At 44.2% G+C, this 13,422-nt stretch overlaps 2 protein-coding genes across 4 annotated transcripts in view; one reads left to right on the top strand and one right to left on the bottom strand.

The window, feature by feature from the left end:
* Positions 1–7,159: 7,159 nt before the first annotated feature.
* LOC102503018 (ADP-ribosylation factor-like protein 2-binding protein) overlaps positions 7,160–13,422 on the top strand; it is an 8,973-nt gene continuing 2,710 nt past the window's right edge. For all 3 annotated transcript variants that reach the window (XM_006141594.1, XM_006141592.1, XM_006141593.1), the window contains exons 1-2: positions 7,160–8,164; positions 9,426–9,606. In XM_006141594.1, coding sequence (XP_006141656.1) covers positions 7,255–7,770 — 516 coding nt within the window. In that variant the 5' untranslated portion in view covers positions 7,160–7,254 and the 3' untranslated portion in view covers positions 7,771–8,164; positions 9,426–9,606. The remainder of the gene's footprint in view (positions 8,165–9,425; positions 9,607–13,422) is intronic.
* Positions 13,236–13,422, bottom strand: part of LOC102468232 (keratin, type II cytoskeletal 2 oral) — a 10,335-nt gene continuing 10,148 nt past the window's right edge. The window contains exon 12 of the mRNA XM_006141595.1: positions 13,236–13,422. This exon is cut by the window's right edge and continues 8 nt beyond it. Coding sequence (XP_006141657.1) covers positions 13,236–13,422 — 187 coding nt within the window.

Here is a 13,422-nt window from a genome sequence, read left to right as displayed (position 1 = left end):
CACCCAGAACATGAGATAGACACAGATGGGACCAAAAACACTCACAGCCTACTGTAGTTACAGAAGGGGCTTAAAATGGAAATTATGAAAACAGGTCAGTCAAGGAAGGCTTCCCAGAGGTGGCGTCTTAAGTGGAGCCTATGCAGAGAACTAAGCAGCCTATTGGCGATAAAGAAGCAGCTTGCAGGAACCAGTCTGTGCAGCAAGCACTACAGCTTCATGGAAGTCAGATCATCAAAAGCTTCTGAAGACAGCCGAGCGGAGTGTGTTCTACACAGGGATGCGGGGGCATGTCCCAGCCTGACCCATGAGTGGAAGTAATTATGCTAGTTACGACAGCCTGAAAATGGCAGTGGATGTGGTTCACTTCTCCCCAAAGACCCACCCAGAGCCCAAAGTCTCTCTTGCTCCCACCCACCCCGACATCACTGCCAACATTTTATGCAAATACCATTGTCAACGTGTCACTCTTCTAGCCAGATAACAACAGGCTACCTGTTCTAGCAGAATGAGCTCCTCTCTTGACCTTTAATGTCCTCTTCCTCTGCCCTTTCCTTTCCTCCCTCCAGATTTGACCACGTCAGTGTTAAGACCCTGTTATTCCATCCAAGTCAATCTGTTTGCCATCATTTATTAGGAAGCTGAACAAAATGAATTCTTGAGTTTCTTCCACCCCAGGGGTTCTGGATGCCATGATGTTCCCCCACCCACTCTCACCCTCCCTTACCATAATCTTTGACAAGTTCTGCCTCTGAGACAGCGACCCACTCTGCGTCCTGGCCCTAGAATCGCTTGATCACTTTCCTCTCTACTCCACTTCAGCCACCCACTCCAAGGTCACACCTTGGATCATCACCAAGATCTATTCCTGTTGGAAGCTTAAACCCCAAAACCCCACTCTCCTACCACTTCCTAACACAACAGCTTTTTTCCTACCTACTTCCTAGTACAACAGCTCTTCACTCTTACAGACACTCCCATTATCTTGGCCTCTTCATTTTTCCCAATCCGTTAGCTCTCTCAGCTGCTTTTCTTGCTCTTCCCTGAGCATCATTCATTCATTCATTCATTCATTCAACAAATATTGTTTGAGCATCTATTATGTGCCAGGCATTGACCAGGTGATGGGGAAGGGTGAACAAAATTCACCCATGTGGAATGAAGGTCTAGTGATCATCTGAAAAGTATTCTAGCCAGCATCTCAGCTGCTTCAACCATCAGACTAAGTTCCATCTCTAAACCAAGGCTACAGACTTCCTTCCCTCTCCTACCACAGAAGCGGAGCACTTCCTTCCCCTTCCAACCACACGAGCATGTAGTCTGAGGCACAACAAAACCATGACCTCCACCCTCAGCTGGGTGTTAGTTTCTCGGTCAACATCTCATTCACGCCCCATACTTCCACCACTCTCCTCCAACCCATTCTTGATCCCTCCTCCCTTACCTCAGAAGATGACCTGGCTTCACCAAGAACACTGAAGCTGTCAGGAGTGATCTCCCCTCAGCATCCCTACTGTATCTTCACTCTGAGATGCCTTCACACTTATTATATCTTCTTTCTTCTTATACAAGGCCACAAGACAGCCTCCCTGCCATCTATTTTTTGCTTCATCAGTTACCCTTCTCCATCTCCTGTCCTCAACTCTGCTTTTCATGCTCAAGTGTTTCCCATCCTTAAAATCCCTCCATCAACTTCACATGTACAATGTCCACTTCTCCATATCCAATCAACTCCTAAACTCACAAACTCTGGTTCTGTATCTAACCCCAGTATTATGGGCATCACGCCCCTGAGAGTGCATCCCTCACTGACTTCGTAAGAGCCAAACCTAACAGACACCTTCAGTCCACATCCTTCCAGATCTCTGCTGCCATTGAAACATTCTATAAGCAACACCACCATATATAAGCCATTATTTTCAGTATCATTACAAGTTACTAATCTTGCACAAATTTTTGAAAGATTGTTTATTTAATTTTATTGGTTAGTATTATTTCCCAATTTGCTACAGGGCACATGCATTCACCAGAGAGAGACACAGAGAGAGAGAGGGAAAGTGAGAAAGCAAGCCTCTAGATCCAGGACTCGAACTGCGGTTGACCATGTGGGAGTTCAGCACCCCATTACACCATGTGCTTTCCCCAATTTGCACATATTTTTAATCCCTACATTCCTTAAATCTACAGGTCCACATAAATAGGTTCCTAGTCTTCACACTGGTATAATTAGTAACTTTCTTTTGGATGTAGTGGGTAAACCATGGGTAGGTCTGGTTTATCAGGAATGTGAATGCAGTGTTCCCTGCTGAGAGCATGTGTCCTGCCCAGCCCTTGTAGGCTGAAGTGAGGGCACTGGAGAGCAGGCTTAGGGAGGTTGTGATGTCACTACAGTCTGGTTCTAGAAAGGCAGCACCAACCTGCATTCAGGGGTGTGGAGGCAGACCAGACAGAGCCTGGGGACAAAGAGAGAGACACAGAGAGAGAGAGGGAAAGTGAGAAAGCAAGCCTCTAGATCCAGGACTCGAACTGCGGTTGACCTTGTGGGAGTTCAGCACCCCATTACACCATGTGCTTTCCCCAATTTGCACATATTTTTAATCCCTACATTCCTTAAATCTACAGGTCCACATAAATAGGTTCCTAGTCTTCACACTGGTATAATTAGTAACTTTCTTTTGGATGTAGTGGGTAAACCATGGGTAGGTCTGGTTTATCAGGAATGTGAATGCAGTGTTCCCTGCTGAGAGCATGTGTCCTGCCCAGCCCTTGTAGGCTGAAGTGAGGGCACTGGAGAGCAGGCTTAGGGAGGTTGTGATGTCACTACAGTCTGGTTCTAGAAAGGCAGCACCAACCTGCATTCAGGGGTGTGGAGGCAGACCAGACAGAGCCTGGGGACAAAAGAGATTCAACAACAAACTAGAAATAGTTCTCTTCTCCCAGATCTCAAGATTCAGCACAATGACCGACTGACACAGGGTCACTGGGGCTGCCTTGTCAGTTGTGCAAGCTGCGTCATGAATAAGAATTTCAGGCCAAACATGCCAAGCACACATGCAAGTGTCCAGGATCCAATGGGCTGGAGGAATACAGGAAGGGGATCATGACCTATCTCTCCCTCTCTCTCATTCACTCTCTCTCTCATACTTTATCATGAATAAAGAAATAATTGTTTACCAAAAATGTCGTGCACTCTGGCATAGACTGTGTCCATCCAGGAGAACATAGCATCTTTTACTTTACATAAAATGATATCCAGGACCAGCAGGTGGCATGGTGATTAAAGCACCAGATCCCACATGGTCAATTCTGCAGTTCAAGTCCTTGACCCAGCAGCTCAAAAACCATTCCAGGCATGTATACATGAGTGCATGCCCAAAATCCCTAGAGGAGAATGGAGAAGGGGTTGCAGTGTGGCCATCCCTCACCCAACCGCCCATCGCCCCCCGCCAGGGCAAAGGGGAATGACTTCTCACTTTCCCTCTATCTTTGTCACTTTCTGTCTCTCTCAGTCAAACATGCACTCTATAGCAAAACATCTTTAAAAAAGAAAAGAAAAAGATATCCTTTGCCAAGACATATGCCCATGGAGCTGTGACTGCATGGATTTCTAATCCACAAAAACACCACAGAAATCAACAAGATCTCAGAATACATTTGACACCAGGAGTCTCAAGGTGAGAAGCTATTAAAAAATCTTGTCTTTCCTTATAGCTAACTAGTCTTTGAATCAGTTGAGTCATTACTTAGCCAACAGTAGCAACACCACTCACATTCAAATCCCAGATCCCCACTTATTGGGAAGTGACCCTGGGTAAGTCGTTTAACCCGTCATCTTTTGGTTTCCACCTATGAGATGAAGAAAACAGGAATATCTACCTCATAGAGTTGTTATAAGGACTGAATTGTGTTTAGAACAGTTTCAGGCACACAGAAAGTACTCGGCACACCTCATGTCTTAGCTAACAGTGTCATCCCTATGTACAGTGACAGAAAATAATCTCTAGAACATCAGCCAAATGGCATACCCTCTTATCAGCAGGGTCCTGATTCTCCAAAGTTTGTCTATATTGCCACTGGTGCGTTGTGCCTCTTCCCTGTTTCAAAAAGTTAGGAGTGTGAGTTCATGCGTGTGTGTGTCCAGGTGTGTGGTGAGGAAGGCAGAGATTATAATCAGAACACTCAAGGGCATCAGCTCATTTCCAGAGGGAAATCTGCCTCAGCCCTATATTAAAAACCATACCTAAGGGACCAGCAAATGACATAATGGTTACATGGCTGGACTACCATGTAGTCGACTACTGTTCGAATCCCAGACCCGGCGGCTTAAAACTCACGCCAAGCACATGTGCGTGCATGTTCAAAATCCTGAGAGAACAGAGAAAGGATTGAAAGTGGCCATTCCCTCTGGGGTGGGGGTGGGGGTGGTGATTTCTTGTTTTCTGTCTCTCTGCCCCTTTCTGTCACTCTGGCGAGCACATGCGCCCTACAGGTAAAATCCCTCTAAAATGAAAAAAAAAATTAATAATTTTTTTTTAAAAAACCATACCTAATTCCAACTGACAGAAATGATTGTGCAAAGCTGAAAAGAGCAGTTAGAAATGCCTCAATTCTAGGTTTTCTCTGTCCTTCTCTAATACAAAGAATTATTGCCAGTCAGCTAAAACCCCACATCTTAATGCTACCTTCTAATGCAAAACTTGCATGAAATAAATTTCCAAGCGTTCACACATGGACGACTTGGCCTTCACTATGAGTAACTCCAATTTTAACAAGGCAGAACACCTGGCTCAAAATAGCCAAACAAGTAGTCTCAAAAGGAGGAGTGAGAGAAAGTGCTTTCTCACTTCTTTCCTAAGCTCGCTCTCTCTCTCTCTCACTCTCGCCCTACAGGTAAAATCCCTCTAAAATGAAAAAAAAAATTAATAATTTTTTTTTAAAAAACCATACCTAATTCCAACTGACAGAAATGATTGTGCAAAGCTGAAAAGAGCAGTTAGAAATGCCTCAATTCTAGGTTTTCTCTGTCCTTCTCTAATACAAAGAATTATTGCCAGTCAGCTAAAACCCCACATCTTAATGCTACCTTCTAATGCAAAACTTGCATGAAATAAATTTCCAAGCGTTCACACATGGACGACTTGGCCTTCACTATGAGTAACTCCAATTTTAACAAGGCAGAACACCTGGCTCAAAATAGCCAAACAAGTAGTCTCAAAAGGAGGAGTGAGAGAAAGTGCTTTCTCACTTCTTTCCTAAGCTCGCTCTCTCTCTCTCTCTCTCTCTCTCTCTCTCTCTCCCCCCCTCTAATCAAATTAAAATAAATAAATAAATAAAGTTAAATAAAAGTATTTCTTTGAAAATAAAAAGCTGGTGTGAGAAAGGAGTTCTAAGGCATACAATTACTAATTGTTCTCTCTATAGCCAGCAAAAGTACACTGAGGAAGATCCAGCCAGATCTGCCTGGAGGCAGAGAGGACAGTTAGGAGTTTACTCCTGCACGGATGTGCTAATAGGAGTCGTTCCTTCAATAAATCTAGACACTATAGTGGAGTCCTCAGGAATTCAGCCAGTGGGAGAGAGAAGGTCCAGAATGGACAAAGAAGAAAGGACAGTGGCTTGGAAGAGTGGCCTAATTAGCATGGAGATCCCTGCCCCTGGCCCAGCTTGGCTCTTGTGAGTATCCCAGGCAAGAGTTCACCACTATGTAGTTGGCAGTAAGCCAGGGAAGTTCATCCCCAATCCCTGCAGAGCTTTTTCACGAATTCTTCTCTATATACGGCGGATGTCCACTATACCTGGTTCTTTACCTCCAGGGTCTTCAAGGGTCTTTACTCTCCCTGGGCACCAGCTTTTATCAGAAGAGACAGCAGCCTCCTCCAAATATCATTCTCATGGAGATCTGCATGTAAAAGACATTGCAGTATATTTTTTAAACAAATGGTTAATTTTGTTAGTCTATAAGACTACATAAAGATTACTATGAAAGGGGCGATTAAGGGTGCTGGACTCCCACATGGCCGACTATGGTTCGAGTCCTGAACCTGGTGGCTTGCTTTCTCACTTTCCCTCTCTCTCTCACTCTGTCCTTCTCTGATCAGATTAAACTAAATAAAGTTAAATAAGACAATTCTTTAGAAAAAAAAAAAAGATGGTCAAATGAAAAAAAAAAAAAAAGAATACTATGAAAGACAAAGTGACCACCCAAAGAAAATATGAACTAAAATGAAGAGACAATTCATAGAAAATGAAAATTAAATAGCTAATAAGCATATGTATAACTGCTCACCCTCACTGGTAATCAAGGAAATGAAAAAATTACATAAAATGATAAATAATACCACACAGTATTCATAAGAATGGGGGAATAATGTCTTATACATTATTTGTAGAAGTATAAATTGATAAACTTTCTGAGGAGCAATTTGACCATAGGAATCAAAAACAAATATTTTTTTTCAAGTTTGCTACAGGTTGGGTGAATTCTCAGCAGAAAGAGAGAGAAAGGGTCCAGCAGGTAGCATGGTGGTTAAGGGCGCTGGACTCCCACATGGCGGACCACAGTTCAAGTCCTGGACCTGGCAGCTTTCTCTCTCTCTCTCTCTCTCTCTCTCTCCCTCCCTCTCTCCCTCCCTCTCTGGTCAAATTTAAATAAATAAATAAATAAATGAATAAATAAATAAATAAATAATAAAGTTCAATTTTTTTAAAAAGTGAGAAAGCATTCCCCAGGGTGGATGACCACAACATGATCCCTTGTCCTCCATTCTCTTCTTGGGATTCTGGGCACTGTAGGCACACCCCAATCTGGGACTCCAACCCTGCTGTTGGCCATGTGTCCACCAGATGACTTGGAAAATACACCAGGAGTTTGTATGTTGTGCCTCCAGCCGCCTTAACCTGCTGGCCCTGAACCAAAATGTTTAAGCGATCAAGGATTCCTTATCCAGGAAGTTACCTTAAAGAATGAATAGGACAAGTGTTCAGAGACATGGACACTTATAGTAGCAATGTTTTTATGGTGGAAAAAACTAGAAATAATACCTACATCAAAATGTGCTACACCCATATAATGGAATATTATGCAGTCATTAGAAATGGTCATCTCGGCCATGGTGACGGGGCAGGGCGGGGCGCCCCGCGGGCACAGCCAGGCCAGAGGCGGGAAGGGGGCGGGGCCGAGGCCTGCCGTGCGGATGCAGGTGCCGACTGGGGGCCCAGGCTGGTCGGAAGCCACCGCCGGCTCCCCCTGCTGGGATGGATGCCAACACGGAAGTGACGGAAGCCCCGGAGGAAGAGAGCATCGCATTCTCCATCTCTTCCGCCTCCGAAGCCGAGTTTGATGCTGTGGTTGGAACTATAGAAGACATTATCATGAATACCAAGTTCCAAGTACTGCAGAGAAACTTCATGGACAAATACTACCAGGAATTTGAAGACACGGAAGAGAATAAACTCACGTACACACCGATTTTTAATGAATACCTTTCTTTGGTAGAAAAATATATTGAAGCACAGCTGTTGGAGCGGATTCCCGAATTCAACATGGCCGCTTTCACAACGACTTTAAAGCACCGTAAAGATGAAGTAGCCGATGACATATTTGATATGCTGCTCACATTTACGGACTTCCTAGCTTTTAAAGAGATGTTTCTGGACTACAAAGCAGAAAAAGAAGGCCGGGGACTGGACTTAAGCAATGACTTAGTGGTGACTTCCTTGCGCAAAACACAATCTTCCAGGCCCTACGCCCGGAACCGGCTGCATCACTAGCTCCCGCCCCCAGGCACTGGGAGACCTCTGCATCAAGGGCTCAATAGGCTTGGAGAGACTTCTGCTTGTGACAGAAAGCATCTTGGAAGACTGTCCTGCAGCTCTTCATTACTGTTAATTATCCATGGGTCAAAAAAATAATTACCCTCCTTCTTGTATTCAGTAATCTTAGTGCTCCTGCCAAAGAAGACTTAACCTTTCTCTCGTGCTTCTGAGAGTCAGACTACTCTGGGACAAGCTTATGTCATGCATTCTACCTATGAGATCCCTTCTCCCAGCATACATATTCCTGTGTCAACAACACGGAAAATAACACCTTGACAAACCCTTTCCATCCCAAATACCACAGGCAGGCTTTGCATCAGTCTTCTGTGTTCACAACTCTTTCACTTGGGTAAGAATTACAGTCCATCAATGGACTAATTTACTGAAACCATCTGCCCCTCTCTCAGGATTTTTGAAACTGCTATTTTTGGCCCACCATTTTGGAGAAATGACAGCTAGTCTTCATAGTGAGAAATAAGTAAAAACAAGATATCCTTTATCCAAAAGCTACATGTGAAAAATCAACTGACAGTCCTGGGGTTTCAATTCTTTTGTCATTTCTAGTAGTTCTGATGTAGTCCTATTATTTCTTGAGAAACCTCTTTTTTAGCATAATTTTGAAAATACATTTTCATAGAACAACATTTAGTCTAATATAGTAGATCTAAGAATTTCTATGATTAGTCACTTAAAGATTTAAGTATTAAATGGTGTGTATTTTTTAGTTAATACTATAAAACCAAAAATGCTATCTATGTTGGAATTACTGTTTTATTGAACATCAATGAATACACACTATAGTCTGAAACAAGGCCGAACAATATCCTTTTCTTATAGCATGTTAAGTGTGCAGGTTTGCTTAAAATCCTTTCTGTATAAATCAGTATGTTAGGTTTTAGGTTGAGATGGCAATAAGTTTGGTAAAAATGTGATTCTACAAGTTCTACAAATCCAGCTCCTCCTTTCCAGTCAAAATCTCTCCTACCAAAATGTTGTTCTAGTTTGGCTCAGCCTGAGTAAGAGGAGAAGATAGAGTTCTAATGGCCATTTCCCTGGCTTTGGCTTAGTAAAATGTTCGGTAGACATTACTGACCAAAAAACATGAATGAAAGAAGAAAAAGTATAGGAATGTAATTCCCAATGTGTGCCTCAATTTTCTTTTTTAAGTAAAAATAACAATAGGCACTGAAAAAGAAAATGATGATCTCCGTCTATACTTCTGTTATGGAAAAATTTTTTATAAATTCCCTTCAAGCTGAACTGTAAAGTCTATGGGAGCAGAAAATGCAGATATTCTTTGCTCTATACTTGAGCCTGGAACCGGGTCTGGAAAACAGTAGGCACTCAGTTTAGTTATTAAATGACTGAATGGATAAATTCCACAATAACAATAGATTAAGTGAAAAATCAGGTAATAAAGAAGTATGTATTGTAAGACCTTACATATTTTTATGTATATAGACATATTTGTGTGTCTGACGTGTATGTATGAACATAGGAAAATGTCACAAGGGGTAGAATTACAGGTGATCTTTATTTTCTGTTTTCTTTTTTACTGAATCTTATGCATTTTTTCTATAAAAATAAGTATGTGTTGCTTTTTAACCTAGGAAAAGATCTTTAAAAGGACAGAAAGAAGAGTGAAGAATAAAGAATAAAAGATAAAGAATGGAAAATAAAGCAGCCCTTGCCACTAGGAGACAGATTATTAAATCCTAAAGACATAACTGGTAGGATTTCAAGTATCAGTTCGGAAAAGCTCCTGCCACCCCCTCTGACTATTTCTCACAGGTAAATACCTACTCTGTCTAGTCTGGCTACCTTCAAAGGCAAAGAGCTGCCTCAGTTCTGTCTTCAAATGGAAAATGGTTTTGAGGGATTTTGGAAGTCTAAAAAAGTTCAGGATTGTGAGTCTCCCATACACTTAGAAATATTCCACCCCTCCCCAGCCTGAGCTGACCTGAGACATGATGCCCTCACCCTGGAAGCTTCCACTACACTGCTCCACTCACATATGGTTTGGTCTCAGACTTGTCAGGAGCTTGAAACATGATGCTAGTCCTGGAGCAATCCTGGGATTTAGTCTGGGAAGTTGAGCCCTGTCCGCTTGCTCTTCCTCCATGTCACCCAGATACATTTCCCTTCCCATGCCTCTTCCAGCCTTCCAGCCTTCCTCTCTAACATGCCTTTCTTGACTGACCCCCTTCCCCAACTCAAGTATCCTTCAGTCTTTCACCACCTCCCTCAGTAACCCTTGCCACCCTCCCTTCTCATAAAAGCTTGCAGGAAGAGCCTAGGTTCTCACTATCAGCATTCAGCTTCCTTTTGCCTTGGAATCTGACCTGTTCCATCTCCCATTCTGGCTGAAGGGAAGAGGGTCCCTTCCTCCTCTTTTTTTTTTTTTTTTTTTTTTTTCTTAGGTTTTTGCCAAAGGGCATATGCACTCACCAATGATCCACCCCGGGGAAGGGCCACACTAGAATCCCTTTCAGACACCCCGGGGAAGGGCCACACTAGAATCCCTTCTCCTCCATTTTCCTCCTGCGATTCTGGACACATACACAGACTTGCTCAGTGTTATTTTTAAGCCACCAGGTCCAGGATTCAAACCGTAGTTGGCCATTTGGGAGTCCAGAGCCTTAACTACCATATCACCTCCTGGCCCCTCTATTCATTTTTTAATTGACCACCAAACTGTCACAGAGTTACCCACTCCCCCCATAAAGGGCCCTGAATTAGCATCTGGGATCCAACTCTAGAAGAGATGGTTAAAGAGACTGAAGCAGATGTCATCCCCAAACCCCGCTGCTCCAGCCTAATGAGAAGCTGGGTTAAGTCAGGCAGTCATATCTTTCCATTAACTGGGTAACACATGGAGCAGAGCTACAGGGTCTTTCTAGAGGTTGATGTTTTCTTGCTATGTCTCTGAAAGACCAGTAAGGGCAGCAGTTCAGAACTGCCTGCCCCTGCTCAACGTACCCAGAGCTGTACCAAAGGTAAGTGGTGAAAGGAGCTATCTCCTCTTGCAGGCCTTGAAAAAATGAGCAGAATTTATTGACCTTTCAAGTACAGGACCTTTAAGATGTCTCTTTCTCTTGAGACCAGGGATGCTATACAAGGGGACTTCATAAAATTTGTGGGGGAGAATATGGGATTATAGTACAGTTTATTCTGCTGCAAAATTTTTTTAATTCATGCAGTTTTTTTCATTATATGTATCTTTCATGAAGTTTTGAAAAACCCTTGTATTTTGGAGATCAGATGGGGTAAGCTAAGGCCCATCCTGGGCTCAGGAATACGAAGACCAGGGCCTGGTATTGTCCTTGGGCCAGCCGACAAATATACAGGTGCCCTTTCATTAGTCTATCCCCCTGGATTCTGAGGAGTAGTACACAGTCTAGTGACTTACAAATCATTATTTTACCATGCTCAAAGGCATACAGAGGGACTGGCTGGGAGGCTGGGGAAAGGAGCACAAACCTTAAAAGTCGTCTCCGTGAAGCTCTCAATTTCATGAGTTTTCCTCTGTGACCACCTCATTATCCCTATCCTCCCCAGACATGGGGCATAACTTTCTTTTCTTTTCTTTTTTTTGGGGGAGGTTTTTGCTATAGGGCATGTGCACTTGCCAGAAAGAGAGAGAGACATAGAGACAGAAAGCAAGAAATCACCCCCCAGGGGGGATGGCCATGCCACAATCCCTACTCCTCCATTCTCCTCTTGGGATCTTGGGCATGCACGCACATGCTCTCAGAGTGAGTTTTAAGCCACCGGGTCCAGGACTCGAACCACAGTCGACTACATGAGAGTCCAGTGACATAGCCATTATGCTAACTGCTGATCCCATGGGTTATAACTTTCTGAGAACTGCTGGGAAATGCTGGCCTAAGGGCCATAGTGCATCATCCCTGCACATACATCTGGAATACATTTCACTAGTGTTTAACAGTTCCACCCTCTTTGCTGATTGGTGAGACGGGAAGGAAGAGCTGCTCATGCAGAGCAGTGCCCATCCACCACCAGATCTGGCTGCCCGTTGCAAGCTATATCCTGCTCTCCTGTGCACCCTAGGGGTCAGACCCTATATGGAAGACCGTGGGAGCCCTGTATTGCCTTTGCCCAGGTGGGAAATCTAGCCTAGGCCTGAGGTCCTGTGTAGGAAGCTCATTCCACCTGAAGTGTAAATCACTTCCTCTAGTATTTGCTTTGTTGGTAATAAAAGCAATATTGGCCCTCCACTTGCAGATTCTTTTGTTTATTTGTTTTTTTAAGAATTATTTAACTTTGCTTATTTTACTTTAATTTGATCAGATAGGGACAGAAAGAGAGAGAGAAAGAATGATGGAAAGTGAGAAAGCAAGCTGCCAGGTCCAGAACTCAAACCACAGTCAGCCATGTGGGAGTCCAGCACCTTAACCACCACGCCACCTGCCCTCCCCTGTTTTATTTTTTTAATTGGCTCAGAACCTGGGCAGGGAGAAGAGGGTGTTATATACTAAACCCTTTGAACCAAAGGAGTTGTGTCTATAGAAAGAATTTTCTCTGTATCTGGCTGGGATGGGGATGAGCTGAAGTTCCAATAGAATCTGTTCACTTGATGAACTACAGAACCCTTTAAACTGGATCACAGAGGTCTGCTCAGAGGCTGGAAGATGGATGGATTGATCTCCTTGGGAGTGGGGCAGGTCCCCACTTAACATAAATACTCTTGAGCAGACTTGTTGTAGGCCCAAGCAAATGGATAAAGGAGATGCTAAAACTACTTAGCGTAATTTATACCCACTACTGAACTTCTGGAAGAACACACACACACACACGCATGATTTACCTCTACTCTTGGGCCTTGGTCTTCTCTGTGACCTTGAATGAAAGCCAAACACCAGAATGTGAAATACAGTGCTGTTTATTGAGAAAGGAAGGTATGGCATAATCATCACCAGAGGACCCACAGCTCAGGAGATTAAGGGGCAGAGGTGAGTCAGGATATGATGTCCACAGGTGGGGAGGACTCGCCAGAAACCAGCAGACTGGAGATCTTGGCCATCCATCCTCCAGTATTGACCTCCCTGTGCCGCCCTCCTCAGTCAGTGCTGAGATGTGCTGGCTTCAAACCATCATCTCCCGTGGAAGAGATGGGCCAGAGTGGAAACAGACCAGGCTGAGAAGGCACAGACTGGCCTGGGCTCAGGTGGTGTCATCCAGAGGCAGGGGTCATCACAGGGACTCTTCCAGGGTCATCATCATCCCAGACTAGCAGCCGGACTTGGGGGTGGAGGATCGAGGGGTTCAGCTCCTTCTCCAGGGAACTTGAGGAAAAGCAGAGTTGAGCCATACGCATCTGTTGATGCCAGGCAGAGAGTGGGAAGTGCTGTTGTAGGCTCAGAAGGAAGCAGACGGGCAAGCAGATTTGGCCCAGTGGATCACTTGGAGTAGTGCTGGCTTGAGCTGGTGGTCTGGGAGAAGCGGACACTGGTGCTGCCCCCACTACCAGACTTGTAGCCACTGCCTCCTGAGGTCTGGACGCTGCTGGGGCTGCAGCCCATTCCACTCTGGCTCACAGAGCTGCTGCCTCCAGTGCCCACCCTGCTCTCCCTGCTGCCACTCTGG

This window comes from Tupaia chinensis, unplaced genomic scaffold, assembly GCF_000334495.1.
Source record: "Tupaia chinensis unplaced genomic scaffold, TupChi_1.0 Scaffold000059_1, whole genome shotgun sequence".
Taxonomy (NCBI): Eukaryota; Metazoa; Chordata; class Mammalia; order Scandentia; family Tupaiidae; genus Tupaia; species Tupaia belangeri.
The sequence above is the reverse complement of the archived record's forward strand: the minus strand, read 5'-3'. Positions and strand labels throughout refer to the sequence as shown.